The following is a 19,484-nucleotide window of genomic DNA, read 5'->3' on the forward strand; positions in this document are numbered from 1 at the left end:
TTTTTTTAGGCATGTAAAGCTTCAATTTCTAACAAAACTTGTTCCAGTTTTTCAAATAACATAAAATCAAAATAGAAAAAATAACCCTAAATTTAATAAAACTGTACTCAGTGTATCCAAATGTAATTGTTAGTAGCACAAGCTTCGGGGTCAATTTGTCTCCATCACAGTCTGTTGGGAGAAAATATTCTATCACTTGCATTTCTGTAGAGAAACAGGAGTATGGACTGCCTTTGTTCTCTATATTTTAAATGATGTTTGTAGAGGAAATAATCTTAGAGAATAATGTCCCCCTGAAGATCAAAGGGCAGGCATGCTTACTACCCATTGTGTTCCTAAATGTAGGGCTTCTCTCCTCTAAAGCAACCTACTGTGTGTGCAGGGATCACGTGGCTTTCCTCACATTGTCCCGTGAAAATTGGGGCGAGGGAACCAGTGTAAGATATGGCTGCTATAGTTGTGAGTATAAAGTCTTTTGTCTCTAACCCAGGAAGCTTGCGTCTTCTGCCAGCACCCATGGAACTATGACAGTTTTACTTGTTAACTTGCGTGTAGAATAAAATCTCAGACCCTTCATAGTCATTCACAGTTATTGACAGTTTTGGCAATGAGGCTAGGATGCCTATGGAAACATGGTTTCCAGAAAGAGAAAGTATGGAAGTCTTGTGGGCTGATGTAGAGGATTAGAGGGAATCAATAGCAAACACAGTGACTAAATTGTGTGTTCAATAGGGTAATAATGCTCCACCATTTTGTTATGTGTCAGTGAGGAAGAATTAGGGAGGGAGCAGCATGCCAACTATCAGAAACTAGAGGCCCAGTGCACGAAATTTGTGCACGGGTGGGAGGTGTCCCTCAGCCCAGCCTGCACCCTCTCCAATCTGGGACCCCTCAAGGGATGTCCGACTGCTGGTTTAGGCAGTCGGACATCCCTCTCACAATCCGGGACTGCTGGCTCCTAACCACTCGCCTGCCTGCTTGCCTGATTGCCCTTAACAACTCTTACTGCCAAACTGATAGCCCCCTAACCGGTCCCCTGCTGGCCTGATCGTTCCCAACTGCCTTCCCCTGCAGGGCTGAGGGAACTGAGGACTCCGGCTGGTCCTCACATCCAAGATGAGCAAAACACTATCTCCCTCATAACCAATGAGATAATGAAAAGGGGACAAAGTGTGTGAAAGTACTTGGTAAATTGCAAATGTTATTTAGAAATAAGGCATTAAAAAAATACTAAATAGCATTAGAATTATTCCAATGGAGTAAATATTGTTTTACCCTCTAATCTTTTCAATAGGGTATTGATGATTCTCAAGTGAAGCATCATTAAAGGCTCATTGAATCTGGTTAAACCAGTTTAGGTCTTTTTGTTTCTGTATTTCAGCTTGATGTTCTTTGTCATGTGGGAGAACTATCATACGGAGACACCGGAAATCATAGTTAAAGGTCCATCAAAATGCATTCTAAATTAGATCTTATTAAATATGTATTTAATACTTAAACCGCCCAACTAATTTACTTTAATATGTTTTTATTGATTTCAGAGAGAGGAAGGTTGAGGGAGAGAGAAATAGAAACATCAATGATAAGAGAGAATTATCGATGGCCTGCCTCCTGCATGCCCCCCCACTGTGGATTGAGCCTGCAACCAGGGCATGTACCCTGACCAGAAGAACCATGACCTCCTGGTTCATGGGTCGATGTTCAACCACTGAACCACACCGGCCAGCTACTAATTTATTTTTATTAGCTGAAAATGTGAGTCATTTCAGCGGACATTTCTGAAAGCCATGTATGCCTTTTGATTTATTTAATGTTTATGCATTGGACTGATTTTTAAATAGTTAGGGTTGACACTATGGCTGGTTAAGCTATTCCCTAAGCTTCTCCTTTTCCTCCCTGATTCTCTTCAGCTTGGGCCATAGAGAGAGAAGGGCAATTTATTGTTTCTGAGAATACAGCATAACCTACTTATGACCTGATTTCTATGCTCCATTGTCAGCAGTAAGGACCATGGATAGGGCATTTACAGAAACATAGTGACCTATTTTGGGTTCTTCCGTGGCTGGTGGCCTCCCTCTCCCCTTGATCCGCAGATCCTTTGTAGTATCTTGTGGGCCAAATAAAAATTGGCAAAGTTTTAGTGAACAGACCTTCCTTGAGATTCAGAGTGAATATAAGACAGTTAGAAAACACACACACAGTATAACATTTTTACAAATGCAAATAGGTGTTGGACAAAAGGGCAATACACTCAAAGAGTTACTGGTCAAAAAGAACAGTGACGGTGGAAGTTAGAACCTCAGAGATAGAAACAAAGTTGGCAGAGTGCTCATTATTTTCACTCTCATCTTTCTCAAGATGAACTTCCTTCATTTTCATCACTAGAGAGCAATTTTCTTCCCTGTTTTTACCTATCTAGAGTCTAAAGTTCAGGACACCACAGCTCACTGTACTGCTGTTCAAAGGAAGACAGGTCAAGAAATGAGAAAAAGTCTTTTTAACAAGTTAAAAAATTATTACATGTGAATAGAAAATATTCAAAAGATACAGAAGGTCATAATACAAAAAGTAAAAGACTTGGTTCCTTCAGCCACTGTTTTTATTTTTATTTTATATATTTTTATTGAATTCAGAGAGGAAGGGAGAGGGAGAGAGAGATAGAAACATCAATGATGCAAGAGAATCATTGATCAGGTGCCTTCTGCACGCCCCCTACTGGGGATTGAGTCTGCAACCAGGGCAAGTGTCCTTGACCAGAATCAAACCCGGGACCCTTCAGTCCACAGGCTGATGGTCTATCCACTGAGTCAAACCATCTAGGGCAGCCACTGGTTTTAATTACAGACAATAGAGATAAAAAATTTCCTATGCATCTTTATAGCAATGTGTATGTATATGTGTTCTTGTTATCCAAATGACACCTTATTCTGTACAACCATTAAAAAATTTAGGGTTGCACCGGCTGGTGTGACTCAGTTGGTTGAAGTGTCTCTTATACACTGAAAGGTAACGCTCTCAATTCCCTGACAGGGCATATACCTAGGCTGTAGGTATGAGAGGCAACCAATTGATGTTTCTCGTGTCAATGTTTCTCTCTCTCTCTCTCTCTCCCTTTCTCTCTCTAAAATCAATAAACATATCCTCAGGTGAGGATTAAAAAATATTGAAGGTGATTACATTCAGATGCCATTCATTTATTTAACTATTTACCTTTCTGTATCATTTTGTATCTAGTTTTTTTCATGGCTGTATAGAGCAATGGGCTATTTTAATAATTAAAATTAACAGCTAATATTCATAATGGTTTAATATTTTAATATTTGTACAAAGTAAAGTGTTCCATGGTATGAAAGATTCTAATTTATAATATAATTTCACCATTGATAGACATTAGTACTTTTATTATTTGTCATTGTTTTATTTGTTTCCTACGTAATTACTTCTGTACCAGTTATGCCTCAAGATAGGTCCCTGGGTATGGATGCTAGTAGTTTTATAGTTTTGACATTTTCTCTCACCATGTTGAAATTGTTCTCACAGCAAACTATCCATGTCACAGAATATCATCTTGGCTTCTCAGGTCCACTTGACCCTTGTGATTGGAAGCAATGCTTGCCTTCCCTTCCTCACTTTTCACCTAACCCTTGTCAATCGTGTCCATGTCCCCCAAGCACAGTTTTAATCATAGACAGTTCCTTCTTATCCCTGTGGTGGGGCTCAGAGCATTAACTAATCGAAATGCCTCATAGATTATAGACTGGGGTTAGACGAATTAAAAGTCTACTCATTTTGCACTGGGCCTTTTTACAGTTCATCAGTTAGCTCCGAGAAACAACAACAGAGACCAAATTCTGGACAGTCAAAAACTTCGGATTCATGGTTCCTGGCCATGATATGGGATCAGGCATCGCACCAGGAGCAAGCACAGATCATGACTGGATCTGTAGAGAAGCTTAGTAACGGGCAGAGCTTGTTTTGACACCACGCTCATCAAACTACATTGCTGAAAGTTTTAGCAGACCCACTCAACTAGTCTCACTGACTGAAAGCAAAATGTGTGAAGCTCAGTTTTATTAGCTTTCAGTTTACCATAAACTGTTGCAGGACCAAGCCACAAAGGAAATATTTATCTGCAAGATAACATTAAACGAGAAGGATGCTGACCACGAGGGCTTATTCCTTTTAAGGCTTGTGCATTGCAAGATACACACACACACACACACACACACACACACACACACACACACCTCACACACACACACACCTCTACTCAGTTTTTGCTACCTCTGAGGGGTAGATCTTTGGATAAGAATATATTTGGGGGGGGGGGGGGCTACAATAGTTGCATTCTTCCTGCCCCAAAATTCATGCAAAGAACAAAACTGGAGCTCCTCCATCGTCATTGTTGTGGCCTCGAATGAAAGCCTTGTCACTAGGGCGGGGGCGGGAAGGACCTGGAGCGCAGCAGTAGTGACAGCATCTGAATTCCCTCCTCTGCCGTCGATTGGTTGAAAACTAGGAGGCAGCGGCCAGCCCCCTGCGGCTCGACTCGCTATTGGCTGGGAAGGGGTGGCAATCAAGGCGGACCGAGACCACTGCGCTCATTCCAGTTCTATGCGGCCGCTGGGGTCCTGTTGCGCTGTCGCCTCCGTAGCCTGGGTCCCTCCGGCCGTGCCTCTCCGCCGGGGCATCCTCCCCGACCCCGGGCGCAGACACCATGGTGAGTTCTCCCAGCCGGGCCAGGCTGAACCCACAAACCGCAGCCGGACCGGGCCTGGAAGCCCAAGCGAACCGAGCGCGCCACCGGAGCTTGGCGCTGGGGCCCGGGGAGCGCACCGCTTGTCGCGGGAGCACCCTCGCCTTTTGCCCGCGTCCGGAGCAGAGGGGATGGGAACGCCGGGGGTCGCGGCGGGGGGGGGGGGGGGGGCTGGGGGTCCCCCGTTCTGCACCGCGCCGTGCTTTCCCGAGCTCGGGAGGGGGACGTGCCGCCGAGACGCGGGGCTTTCCCGGCTCCGGCGGGCCCTGCGGGGGAGGGAGGCTGAGAGCCGTGGTGTGGGGGGTGCAGGGTTCGTCCCCTCGGCCGTGCTCTCCCGCTGTCCAGCCTGCCTCCTTGGCCGTGACAGGTGAGCGGGGGTAAGAAGGGGGCGCGGGTGTGGGGTGGGCGGTGATGGAGAGGATCTGCCCTCTATTGGTGGCGTGGGTGGCGACCCAGAGACCCCCCCTTTTTAGCGGCGAGTACCCCCGAATAGATTGGACCCCAAGTTAAAGCAGCCCAGGGGCAGTGCGTGCACCTCCACCCGTCCCTGACGCCCAGGCTCCCCTCTGTCCCCACAGTACGGGTTTGTGAACCACGCGCTGGAGCTGCTGGTGATCCGCAATTACGGCCCGGAGGTGTGGGAGGACATCAAGTAAGTGACTGGCCCCTCGAGCTTGGGCCCGGCTCTAGCGCCGCGCGTGGAGGGTCCCCGGGAGGGTGGGGAGGGGGGGTCCCCCCAGGAGCTGTCCCCGGCTCCTCGATTCATTCTCCGCTTCCCGCTCCTGTCGCGGACGCGCATCGCAGAGCTGCCTCCGCCCGCCGCTCCGGGCCGCAGCTGCGCTCCCACGCCCCGGAGCCGGGACCCCGAGAGGAGGGGCCGCCGGGGCGGGAGGGGCTGGGAGGGCGGGAGCCGGGGAAGGAGGGAAAGGAGCCTCTGGGTCAGCGCGGCCTCCGGATCCGCCCGAGCGTGGGAACGCGCTGCCCGCGCTGGGCGCTCCCAGGCTCCGCAGGCCCCGCGGCTCCCACGCGGACAGGGGCCCCGGGGACCACAGCGGCCTCCGCCGCGTTCAAGTTCCCAGAGGCCTTAGAACTAACGGAAGACCCGGCTCCTGTAACGCGTCCGCACCGCGCAGACATGAGCAGAGTGCACGAAGCCTTTTCACTGTGCTAGAACTTGAGACTATTTCTTGAGCAACTGCGACTCTCACGTGCATTTATTCATTTTGAAATTAAAGTGGAATTGGAATGTTTGCCCTTTCATTTTCCTCAAATACCCCCCCCCCACACACACACACACACACACACCACTCACACCCTTTCTGCTTCGACTATGGTGGAGGCTGTCAGTTGTAGGAGAGCATCCTAGTTTCGGGTTAGAGCTGTGAGCCCAGGACTCCTGATGTGACGGAAATACCAGACACCTGCGAGTTTAAACCTGTTGAAACGATGGGATGGGTGTCTCTGTGGCCTTACTGAGCATTTCAGTTTAACAGGGGCCTTTCCCTTTGTCCTAGTGAAATATGCATTTAACTTATTGCGTGGATGACCAAAACCAACTAGCTACAACAAAACCGTATTTATGGATTTTCGTATTGGAACAGCCATCTAATCTGTCACATTAAATGGAGGCGGAGGGCGTGGTTACCTGGGGGGGGGGGCAAAGGAGAACACGTTGCTATTATATACTCGTATTTTCTGTCCTCCCTGAGTTTAGTATATCAAGTAGGTGATGCGTTCATGCTATTCCCCTCCCCCCCCCAATACGTTATAGTTATTAGCAATTAGGCTTATTATACAGTTACACGGTAGGGATTTTTTTGTAAATACGTTTCCATGGAAATGACCAGGGTTAAATATGAAATACTAGAATGCAACTTTTCCTTCTCTTGGGTCTGTATCAATGAGCATTGTTTCACCATCCATAAGCCATATTTATGTTACCCAGAGAGCACACCTACATATTATAAACGGAAGTGGAGGTTTGGCAATTATGCAGTTAAATCAAATGAGAATTTTGACACTAAAGCTTATTTTGAGATTTGAATTTTCTGTGAATCCTATTAATGCCTTCAGAATTTTTATTTTGCTCAGTGGACAGGTATATAGAAGATATCTAGAGCAAGATTTTAAACAACGTAACAAGTATAGGAGTATTTTTAAGCCGTTTTCTTTGTAAATTTATGAAAACATGATGCTTTCTCATGTGTAAGTTACAAATTCCCAATTTTTCTGGTGGATATGCTATGACAATGAATATATTTAGAATTTTGAGAGCACAATAAAATATGGCTATATGGTTAAACAGTTGTTATGCATTTTAACCAGATTTAGAATGTATCCTACCCATTATCAATTTAGATTACTGTTAAATACAGAGATGGAAAATTATACATCATAGAGAAATGTATCAAACATTTTTTAAAAATTAAATAATTAAGTTATTTGCTTGTATTGCCTATGTTTTTCCCAGAGAAGGTAAAAATATCTAAAAATATACAAGTACACTGATGTGATAACTTAATTCTGCCAAATCACTAAGAATATTGGTACATTCTACTTTGAAAAACTATTAATTTTAAATTAAACATCAATAATTTAATGCCCTAAATATTTCAATGGAAATGACCAGGGTTATCTCTAAATAGCTTTAAACAGTGTTCTTAATCTATTCAAATGTTGACAATTTAAATTATTCCAATACCTTTTTATGATAAAATGAAACAAACCATATGGGTGTTTTTTTAAAACATATACTTTTATCGATTTCAGAGAGGAAGGGAGAGGGAGTGAGATAGAAACATCAATGATGAGAATCATCGGCAGCATCCTACACGCAGGATGGAGATCACCGGGTCAGGTGCCCTGATGAGCAATCTAACCGTGACCTACTGATTCATAAGTTGATGTTCAACCACTAAGCCACACCGAGCTGTTTCTTTTTTTAAATAAAATTATCTCCAGGATTATGTGCCCTTAAAAAGGAAATACCATTAGTTAAACTAGCCTTTGCAATCCAGGTGTTCATTTTGATTCTTTTTTTTCCCAAACGCACTTTTTGATGGAGCCCATCTTGTCTTGGGTACAGTTTAGTATCAGGACCAGAGCACATAGTTCAGGGCACTGAAGCAGGTCATTGGTTTCCTCAGTTAGTACCACTGAGGGATTATTACTCAGAGCTCCCCAGAAGAACATTGGCCTATCCAAACAGATTCTCACTGCCGAGGGGCAGGTGAGCAGTTGGAGGAATTTAATTTTAAAATACTCCTTGGGGAGATTCTGATTCCCTTCTCCAGACCTCACCCTCAGCTCTAAGGAGGATCACTGTAGTTAGTGGTGCAAGATACTTTCAGTTTCAACTTCTTATGAAAAACTGAATATATGAAAAAATATTGTTTTGTCTCATTAAGTACCAAACTCTTCTATCTTCATTTCTGGTCTGTGAGAAACTGTCTACATTGATGTTTATAAAATTTACATCATACTTTTTTGATTTAGTAGGAAATGGCTATCCATTCTTCATGAGAAAGGATGCCAAACATTTAATGGCAAATAAAATTCTAAGTAACAGATTCCAGACAGAAAGTTCTAAGTGGATAAGAGCCAAAAATGCTTCATTGTAAACTCAGCATCTACTTACACTCCCAACAGTGTAACCATTTCCCAAGAACTTTAAATTCCCCTTTTTAAGAAAAAGCTAAATAGTCTAGATGGCGGGTATATAGTGAAAGGTCTGATAGTAAATATTTTAGGTGCTGGAGGCCAAGAGTCAATATGGAGGATATTATGTAGATGTCTATATAACTATTAAGATGTAACCATTTAAAAATGTATAAAACATTCTTTGCTCTAAGGCTAGACAAAAACAGGTAGCGGGCTGAATTTGACCAACTGACTATAGTTTGTCCACCTCTGATCTAGACCATAAATACATGTTACAAAGCAGAAGAGATATCTGAATCTACTTCAAGTATTTTGTTGGTTTCCTTTCACTTTTCAGATGGCCCTTTTTGGAAGTCATGGTTCCTAAGGGAAGAGAAAAACCAATCTTTATTTCAGAAAAAAACATGAAGTCAAGATATACATATTAGAACAGTACCTAAATACTTGATTTAATCAGCTATGTTATCCTTTCATTAGCCCTGGCAAAACTAATCATTGGATCAAATCACTGGATTTGATTTTAGGTTTTTTAACTTCACTGGAACATAAAGATGGATTCAAATAAGAAAAAAAAATCTAGGGTAATTAAATGTCTATTAAAAACAAACAAAAACACCTTTGTAAAAATTATTTTGCCTAGAGTTGAGCAGACCAAGGAACAACTACTGACTTGAAATGCCTAAGTGCTACACAGTGTATTCATTAGCCCTTCTCTGTTTTACTGAAATATCAGAGATAAACATTGGGATCAAAATTTTGGTATGAGATTTGAAAATGATATAATGACATTGATAGTTGATAAATACTGGAGTAATTTCCTCTAGAATCTGTCCATCATCATCTTTGTATAAAGATTACATATATATTTAGTATGCTTATATCTAATTGACCTATAGTAAGACAGGCATTCATTGATTTATTCATTGATTCATTCATTCTTTCGTTCTCTAGTTAATCTTATTTTTAAAGAGCATAGTCTGTGTGTTGGACTTGGAAGGTGGAAAAGTGAATGATATAATCATGTGGGAGCACTTGGTCCTCGAACCCACACACACTTCTGAATCCTGCACACAGCGCCAAGTGTCAGAGCAAGTTTGTCCTCGAACCCTGCTCGCTGTGCTAACTGTTGGGAACTCAGTCCCTCCTTCATTCTCTGCTCGCTGTGTCGTTGTCAGGTCCACAGGACCTGATCCTGCCCAACTATGCCAACTATCGGGTCCGAGCCCCTCTGCCAGGGGCTGGACTTTCTTGGATGCCAGGTGGTAGATGAAGAAGCTGTGAGAAGTTGTTGATGTGTAAGAGAGTCTTTATTGTAGGAGCTAGTGGCCATGTAGCCATTGCTAACGAGAAGCCATTAGACAAAACAGTTCTTCAAAGTAAAGTCGCATATAGCAGGTAGCCACACACCGGCTAGGTAACAATACATCTTTCCCACATAGCAGTAGCAGCCTCTGTACACACAGCAGCAGCCTGCCTTCCATAGGAGCAGCCTCACCAAGCAGCGGCACTGGCTGGTCAGTCACAACTCTATACTATTTAGACAAAAGAGGCTTCTTTCCAAATAGTGACCTCAGTCTTTTGGGTTCTAGGAGGGCACACTTACGCAGTGTACATATAGATTACCGTGGCCTTGCTCTTGCACCTGTGTATAGTCCTTGGACACCCTGATTAAGATTCCTACACTCAGAGTGGCCTTGAACATCCGGCATACTCTGAATAGGGTCCCCACAAATCATTACCTTCAAATAAAGTCTAGAAACATCTGAATATTTTTAGTCTTATTTTTTCTTGATTTTCCTGTCTGTGACTCAAACATGGTAACATTTGACTGTTGGATAGCATATACTGATCTTCTGGTTTTGACATCATTGTATGTACTTGAGTATGCTAATGGCAAATGAGTTGTTATGGTTCATGTAAGCAAACATTTTGCTATAAGCTAATTATGTGATTTTCAAAGTTTCTTAATCTTCCCAAGCCTCAACAGTATAAGGAGTAGATAATACCTACTTTATAATGTTGTAATATGTTGAATAGTGCTAAACACAGATCTTGAAAAATAACATTGATAAATGGTACCTATTATTTTTTATTTTATCCTAGAACCAAAGTGTTTCAACTCTTCACTTCCCCAGATCACATGAAACATATGAAGCTCTCCTTTAAATAGCAGTAGCTCATTGAAATGCATATACTACACCAGTGTAAATGTTCCTTCATCACTCTAGGAAAAGTAGCAACTTCATTGTCATTTTCACTCTTTTTTATTTCCCTCAACTCCTATTTATTGTTTGAAAATGCAGCATATGTTCTCAGTATTCATTTTATCAAAACAAATGAATGAAACAAAATAGTACACTGTGTTTTAACCAGATTTTTATATTCATGAGGCTAAGTAAATTGCTATACCCTTGCACACGTAGGTTTTAATATATTAGTGGTACTTTATAGAATAAATGCTGTTCAATATTTCCAAAATTCTTTTCTCTGTCATTTCAGTTGAGTAGTACAATGCCCATTTGAAATAGGAAGGGCCTTTCTAGCACAGTCCCCCGCCCCCACCAGCTTAGTTTAAAGTGGACGATGTGTAGATTTGGTACATTTATACACTGTGAAGTGACTGCCACCATAGCATTAACTGCCACCACCATCCTGCCACAAAGTGACCATTTCCTTTTTGGGGTGGGAACATTTAAGATCTACTCTCTTAGCAACATTCAAGCATATGATACATTATTATTAGCTACTAGAAGCCCTTTTGTGCACGAAACTTGTGCTTGGGCGGGGTGGGGGGGGGGGGGCTCAGCCTGACCTGTGCCCTCTCGCAGTCCGGGAGCCCTTGAGGGATGTCCTACTGACAGCTTAGGCCTGCTCCCCGTGGGCAGTAAACATCAGCGCTGCTGCAGAGGCAGGAGAGGCTCCTGCCATCGCTGCTGAGCTCGCCAGCCATGAGCCTGGCTTCTGGCTGAGCGGCACTTCCCCTGTGGGAGTGCACTGACCACCAGGGGGCAGCTCCTGCATTGAGCATCTGCCCCCTGGTGGTCAGTGTGCATCATAGGTACCGGTTGTTCCCCAGTTCCGTCAATTTGCATATTAGCCTTTTATTATGTAGGATAATCAACTTGGTAATCTTATAACTGGTTGTCTGTACCCTTTGAGCAATAGCTGCTCATTTCTCCCACATCCAAGCCTTGGTCACTGTCACTCTCTGTTTCTCTGAGTTTATTCTTATTAGATTCCACATACAAGTGAGCTCAGTGTTTTTTATTTTATTCAATTTTATTTATTAAATGTTTATTAATTTTAGAGATAGAGGGAGGGAAAGGGATAGAGAGATAGAAACATGGATGAGAGAGAAACATCCATCAGCTGACTCCTGTACACCCCCTCCTGAGGATCAAGCCTACAACCTGGGCATGTGGGCTTGGTCCCCTGGTTTATAGGTCGACGCTCAACCACTGAACCACACTGGCCGGGCTCAATTTTATTTTTATTTTTTTAATGATAAAGTCAGCTTTATTATTGAAGTCAGTACAATCCAGCTCTTTTGGTGCCATTTACTGGTCCTTTTAAGGTAGAAATAGGAGCTAATGTAGTATACATACAAAAATGAAACCATATTAATTTTTGTACCCAGAAACTTCCTCAATACAAATAAACAAATCAATATTGAGATTTTTAAAAATAGGTAAACTGGGTAATTGTTAGGATCAAGACCTTTTTTTCCGTAAAAAGATAGGCCAGTTAGCCTGAAAGATGAAAGAAGACACAGTACATTAGCTGATAAGTACATCACCAGTACATCACTAACATTTGAAGTTATTCTTTTAGGTAAAATTAAATATCTGACTGTAAACTCTTCACATACCTGCCAGTGAGCACTTGCAGAGGACTCTCTCAGAATCTGGGCCATGTCTGGTGAGAAGTATGGAGCCCAGGTGATAAATCTGGTCTTATCTCAGGGTTTTACTTTGATGATCTGAGGCAACCATGGAATTCAAGCGGGATCTTTGTTTTCCTAGCATTCTGCAATTTTTGAGAATTAAAAAGAAAATCATAGATGCATGTTATTGGGTGGGTCATTAAAATGAGCACCAGAGGATAAATCAGAAAATCTGTATTCTCCTTAACATACCCAGACCTAATTATGGCCAACATTAACTGGACATCGGTGTAGTTTGCAAGGAACAAATGTCCTTTTGACTCTTTCCAGAGCAAATGTTTCTCTTCACGGTGTTGGAAAGTGATGGTTCTGGGTGGATACTCTGTGGACGTCAACAGGAAAACACTTAAAGAGATCTGTATAGCTGGCCCAGTTCAGAGGCTGACAACTCAGAAGACCTGAGTACTTGCAGCTTTTCCATTTGCTACTTTGCCACTTTGTTCATTAAAAAGGAAACAGTGGGGGAAATGGTGCCTTTGTTTATGCCTAGCAAAACTGAACGCTTTTTTTCTATATCAAAGAGATTGAGATTAAAGAAGTTTCTACTCCAAGTAAAGGTAAACACTCAGAAGTATTTATTACTTGTTACTGCAGCTTTGCTTTTATCGTGTAGTCTGATCTACTTGCCCATCATTATTGAATCATGAAATATGAAATTGTTGCTTTATTGAAATTATTTGTGGTCAATCTTCAAGTCACTCAAACCTTTCAGTCCTTATGTCCCAGTCACTGTCAGCACTGTAGCCTCATGGGCCAGTTCTCTGTTCCTTCTGCACACTGAGTTTTTACGTGTGTTAGGATAACAAGAGCCTGAGCTTAGATGGGTCTCCTCTTCACTCTCCCCACCCTTCCCATTAACTTAAATACGGCTCAGCTCTGAGATGGCAAAACTAATGTTATTTCTTAGGGGAAGCCTTCCTTTACCTCCAAAACTGTACTTCCGTCTCACTGTACCTGCAGCAGTATAGAATTAGGTTATTTCTACTGCTTGATTATCTCTCTTGTCTCACTAGCCTCTAGCCTCTATGAAACTATTATAACTATTGCCTAGGAGAGCGGATTTGCAACCTTTTGCATCTCATGGCACACATAAACTAATTACTAAAATTCTGAGGCACACCAGAAAACATGTTTTTTGGCGATTTTACAAAAAAATAGGTATAGTTTTGACTCATTCACACCAGATGGCTGTTGTTGTGTTGGCTGTTGTCATTTTTTATTGACAATCTAAGGGAAAAGAGGTCAATGTCCCTGATTAAATAATTGGGTGTTGCATGTTTTAAAAATTCTTGTGGTACACTGTTTGAAAATTGGTGACTTAGGGGAAAGCACCCCCCCCCCTCTCTCTCTCTCTCTCTCTCTCTCTCTATATATATATATATATATATATATATATACACACATATATGTACATATGTATATATAATGAATGTACATGTGCTCTATTCTCTGGAAATTAAAATGTGAAAGGTAATTCATATACATATATATATATATATAACACTTACCATATGGTTCTACACTTAATTCTCACAATAACCACCATATGAAATAGATGTCTATTATTCTCATTTTCTAAATAGGGGAAGTGAAGCTTCAGTACTTTAAAACTGTCTCAAACCACTCAGCTATTAATCATCAGAGAAGGAATGTGGACACAGATAGGCTTGTAATGGTCATATTATGTGCTTTCCCCCAAAGAGCAGGACCTATGACCTTCTCCTTTCCAAAGACAACCAGTTGAGCATGAAGATGGACAACAAAGATGTGTGTTGGTACCACCCGTTTTTGTTTTTGTCTCCCCTGAACTTTTCAAGAACTTGCACACGTTATTTTGTCATATTTATTTATTTATTTAATTGGTTTCAGAGAAGAAAGAGGGATAGAAACATCAATGAGAGTATATTGATCAGCTGCCTCCTGCATGCCCTCTAGTGGGGATCAAACCCACAACCCGGGCATGTGCCTTGATTGGGAATCCAACTGTGACCTCCTGATTCATAGGTCCATGTTCAACCACTGAGCCACAATATTTTTAAAAATATATATTTTATTGTTTTTTTACAGAGAGGAAGGGAGAGGAATAGAGAGTTAGAAACATCAATCAGCTGCCTCTTGCACACCTCCTACTGGGGACGTGCCCGCAACCAAGGTACATGCCCTTGACCAGAATCGAACCTGGGACCCTTCAGTCCGCAGGCCGACGCTCTATCCACTGAGCCAAACCAGTTAGGGCTGCTTATCATATTTTTAAAGGTGGTTTTATTCACCAACTGGCACATCTGCTATAGGAAATCAGAGCCTCAGAAATTTTGAGCAATTTGTTTTATTTTTAGAAGAGCTGTGACCGGATGTACTCAGGAGGCGAGTTGACAATGAAATGGGTGGCTAATAAGCAAATTCATTTGTCTGCTGAAGCTACTGAAGAGGGCTAATTTGAAATGTTTGTGCATATGGTTTCAAAAATTCAAGCCATTACTAATGAAACTCTCACGTGGTAAGCTGAACACCGTCAGAAAAAAATGCAATTATATATCAAGAGTAATGTTACTTTGCCAAAACCCATGTCACTCATGCAAGCATTTACTGTTACTGTTTACAGTCCTTGGATGAGCAAACACATTGAATCGAAAGGACTGACCTTTACCAACTGAAATAGGACCCAAGCAGGAAGCCATTGCTGCATGTGAAGGGCCTCGCTCCTTGGCAGCTCTCTCAAGCCAGAGTCCGCCCTCCAGGGATTCAGACTCACTGGGAATCATTGGATTGGGTTATTGAAAATTCAGAGCCATTAATGCTTCGCACCCACTCACAAAAAATATATATACACATTTTTAATTAAGATGTTGCATATAGTTATTATCTGTGTTTTATATTGGTAGATTTTAATTTTAATACTAGTTGGACACAAACCAGCATTCATGATGTCCTTTACAGCTTACTACAATGGAACATCCCAAGATTTATTAACAAGATGACACCTACATACAGTCTTTTGTAGGACATGCTCTGTGATAAGGGTTTTTAAAGGATCAGGACCCCTTTGAACTGTCATTGGTCAGGTTGATTGTGTGATGTCTGTTGACCTTTTCTGCCCGAGACCACACCCTGTTCTGAGACCCCTTTCTCAGATGTCTGTATTCAGGATCTCCCACTGCAGAATACTCATTTTTTTTCATACTTCCAGGGGAAATGTATTTACCTCAAAGCCAGCAATCCATGTAGAATACTAAACTTACTTGAAAAGTGTATAATAGCTGGAGCTCAGGTTCAGAATATTAATTCAGTTTTTGTACATTCACATTTTGGAGTTAAGGAATATCTCCTTAAGTAAAGAGTTGTTAGAAATGTTGCCTGGGTATTTCCAACAAATTGTATATCTTTTTAAAAAATATTTTATATGTGTTTATTGCTTTCAGAGAGAGGAAGGGAGAGGGAGAGAGAAATAGAAACATCAAGGATGAGAGAGAATCACTGACCAGCTGCCTCCTGCACCTGGGCATGTCCCTGACCAGGATCGAACTGTGATCTCCTGCTTCATGGGTTGATGCTCAACCACTGAGCTACACCAGTCAGACTATACCTTGTTATTTAAAAATAAATAAATAATAGAACAATATTTTGACAGTAATATTTGATTGTTTGAATTTTAGTAGGGACTTTGGAAACTCATGGGGGAAATATTTGTAACTAATTCATTCATTCACTTATTTTAAAACATGCATGCATTAATTGAATGCATGCATGTTCTACTCCAGGCACTTGGGTTAGGCACCAGTGATTAAAAAACCAAACATCAAAAATCATGAATCAAAATCACAAAATACTACCATACTACCACACACACACACACACACACACCCCTTTTGGGGGGAGGGTAAGTGGTGCAAATAAATGATCAGTTTAAACTAGAACAAATAACCCTCTAAAAGTAACTAGGAAATGAATTGCTACTTGGAAATATTTTCATGTATAAATAGTTTTTAAACAGTTATTGTACATACAAATGTATAGAATGCAATTATTTGCCGTTTTTCCCCTAGGTGAGAGTTTGTCTTCAATGACCACGTGGCCTGGAATTCTATTGTTTATTATTCCGTTTGCACTGTACATTCTGTTTAGTTTAATGTATTAAATCAAGTCTCACTAAACTGTTTATTATAATATCTCCAATTAGCTTTTCCTCTGATAAGGGAAAAAGATGACGAATGGGCTACGGAAAGAAGGGAAATGGGTCCTGAAAGATTATTAAGTCATAGAGGTCAATTTTACCTCCTGAAGTCTTTGCTCGGATGCTAACTTCTCCAGGCAGCCTCCATGCTGACTACATCTAGCATTGCATCCTGCCCCTTGCTCCTAGGTCCTGCTCTCACCCCTTTATCCTCATCTACTTTCTTTTGTAGCATCTATCACCTCATCATAGGTTATAAAATTTGAGCATATGTTATGCTTATTGCTTATTGCTTGTTTCTGCCAGCTAAAATGTAAGCTCTGTGAGGACAGGGAAATTCATTTTGTCCATTGGTATATTTAAAGTGCTTAGAATGGTCCCAGGGCATAATAGATGCTCAAATATCTGTGGCAAAACTCCTTTCCCTGAGGTGGAGTGTGGAGTGGGGGTGGTGGAGGGCATTGGTGGGAAAGAATAAAGAGTGACCCAAAGCTCCCAAAGATTTTAAAGATAAATATAATAAACAAGGAATCCTAAATATTTTGAATAAGTCATTGGAATTCAGTGTGAAAGTTTTAGTGGAAGTGATTATGTCCTTTCATGTCCTACTGTTTAATTTATATTTCAGCCTCCCTCCAGGGAGCATGTTGGGTTGATCAGTTCAGGAAGCAAAGCTTAAAAGATAAGGGAGCTTATTTTATTAAAACGAAAGCTAGGAAAGGAAGGGTGCCTTGACTCATGGCTAGGGGAATAGGAAGCGGCCATTCCTCTATTTTATTTAGAAGGACTTTGCATTCTGTTTGTACGTCATTTACCTAATGGGTGCTCTGGATTGGTGCTTCCAAGAAACTGAGACTGTTACAGAAATGTATGTCATTTGATTTATCCCAACTGGAAGAAACAGAATAAGGCACAGTGAGAGCATGAACTAATTTGTACTTTCTTATATATTTACTTAAAATCAATTTATATTTTATTAGGATGCCCTAAATCAGAGGCTTTGAAATTTCAGTCTGCAGAGCAGTGCTGTTTCATAACAAGATATTAGTGACAACGTGAGAAAAATTAGTCTGTCCATGTCCTTCAGATCGGCAACTCCATTTCCAGGCATTTATCCTATTTTACACAGAAATCTAAATTGTTCGCTGCAAAACATTCATCACAACATTGTTTGCACTTGTGAAAAATAAGAGCAACCTAAATATCTACTAAAACTTTAATATGTGTATAGAATACACTTTTATGCAGTCAAGGTAGAGAAATATATTTAAAAATAAACGATGTCTATCAAATAGTAAGTCAAGCAAGGGCGTTTGAAAGCAGTATTATCTAGTGTGTGTTATTTATACAAGTATATCCGAGCATGAACAAGTTGAATATAATATTAACAGTGGGAATCTCAGGATAGTGGAGGATTTTTAAAAAGTTTTTTCTTATACAAACGGACCCTGACTTACCATGGTCTGACTTAAGATTTTTTTGACTTTGTGATGGAAGGAAAGCAGTATGCATTCAGTAGCAACCACATTTCGAATTTTGAATTTTGATCTTTTCCCAGGCTAGTGATGCTGAGCAGTGGCAGTGAGCTCAGCCAGCCACGCGGTGGCGAGGGTGAACAGCTGCTACTCTACAGTGCACTGTGTTGCCAGCATTTTCCAGATGCTGTAGCCCATAAATTAAATGCGATATTCAACACTTTATTATAAAACAGGCTTTGTGTTAGATGATTTTTGTCCAAATGTAGGCTAATGTAAATGTTCTGAGCACATTTAAGGTGGGCTTAGGTTAGGTGTGTTAAATGCATTTTCAACTTAAATATTTCAACTTATAGTTTGAACTTATGATGTTTATTGGGACACAAGCCCATCATAAGTCAAGGAGCATCAGCATTTTGTATTTTTATACAAATAGAAATTAAATGCATAAGGTATATAATAGCATTTATCAAAAGATAAGTCAGTGTTTGTAGATTGTTATGATTTGCAGATATTTCACTGACTTTGAGTATTAAAAAGATTTGAGGTTTTTGAAGATGTGTTTGTGTATGTGCAGCAAAAGGGAGAAGGATTTCACATCAAATTTTTGAATATATAGATATGGGAAGTACTATGGTCATTAGTAATATATATAATTTTTCAACTGCTTAGAACATACTTTTGCACTTTATCTCTTTACACTTGTGGAAGGTGGGTTATATAATTGCTCCCATTTTATAAAAGAGGATTTTTAATGCTCAGGTGCTTTATTTGATTTGTTCAAGTTCATTTGGATGGTGGGCTCTGAAACTGAAATTTCTGTGCCTACAAAATTATGCTTTTTTGTTGTCGTTTTCCCCCCACATGCACTGCTATGCATAACTGCCAGCAAATAAATGGTATGCTCTGAAGGACACAGGGTTTTTCAAGACCATCTCCATCCCACCTGCACCTAAGACATGCCACTATTTGGAACTGTTCCCTTGAGCAGACATTGGTAAAGCCACGGGCAGCAGCTGTGATGGCATAGCTTCTGAGGAAGAGAAAGTGGTTGTGACTCCGTGTGGCCGGCCTTGGCAGCATTTAAGGAGCTATTTCGAGCTACTGTGTTGAAAGTTTACCTAATAATAGTGGCTAGTTTCTCTCGTATTCTCCTGGCAGCGTACAAGAATTTAGAAGATTTGGACTGAGAGTCAGAGATTGATATCCAAGCTTCACGTATTTTTGTGAATTTAACATTGGAAACGGTATCTGGGAAGTTGTCATTTCTCTTCTACAGCTGGCAATATTTTGGACAATAGATTTTCCTTCCCCTTTGGACACTAGTTTGAGAAAAATAATCCAAATCCTATCAAAATAGATATATGTATACACTCATGACAACTACTAACAGTTACTCTAAAGCCCTTTCATTAATACTGTGTATATTTTGAGCTACTGTATGTAATAAGCTAAGGAGATGTTAGGAGTTGTTTTGAG

General features: G+C 41.0%; 1 protein-coding gene across 1 annotated transcript in view; it reads left to right on the forward strand.

Annotated features, from left to right (window-relative positions):
• Positions 1-4,582: 4,582 nt before the first annotated feature.
• The window catches only part of GUCY1B1 (guanylate cyclase 1 soluble subunit beta 1), a 44,630-nt gene continuing 29,728 nt past the window's right edge, over positions 4,583-19,484 (forward strand). Inside the window, exons 1-2 of the mRNA XM_079772062.1 lie at positions 4,583-4,720; positions 5,335-5,408. Coding sequence (XP_079628188.1) covers positions 4,718-4,720; positions 5,335-5,408 — 77 coding nt within the window. The 5' untranslated portion in view covers positions 4,583-4,717. The remainder of the gene's footprint in view (positions 4,721-5,334; positions 5,409-19,484) is intronic.

This window comes from Cnephaeus nilssonii, assembly GCF_951640355.1.
Source record: "Cnephaeus nilssonii genome assembly, chromosome: 5".
Taxonomy (NCBI): domain Eukaryota; kingdom Metazoa; phylum Chordata; class Mammalia; order Chiroptera; family Vespertilionidae; genus Cnephaeus; species Cnephaeus nilssonii.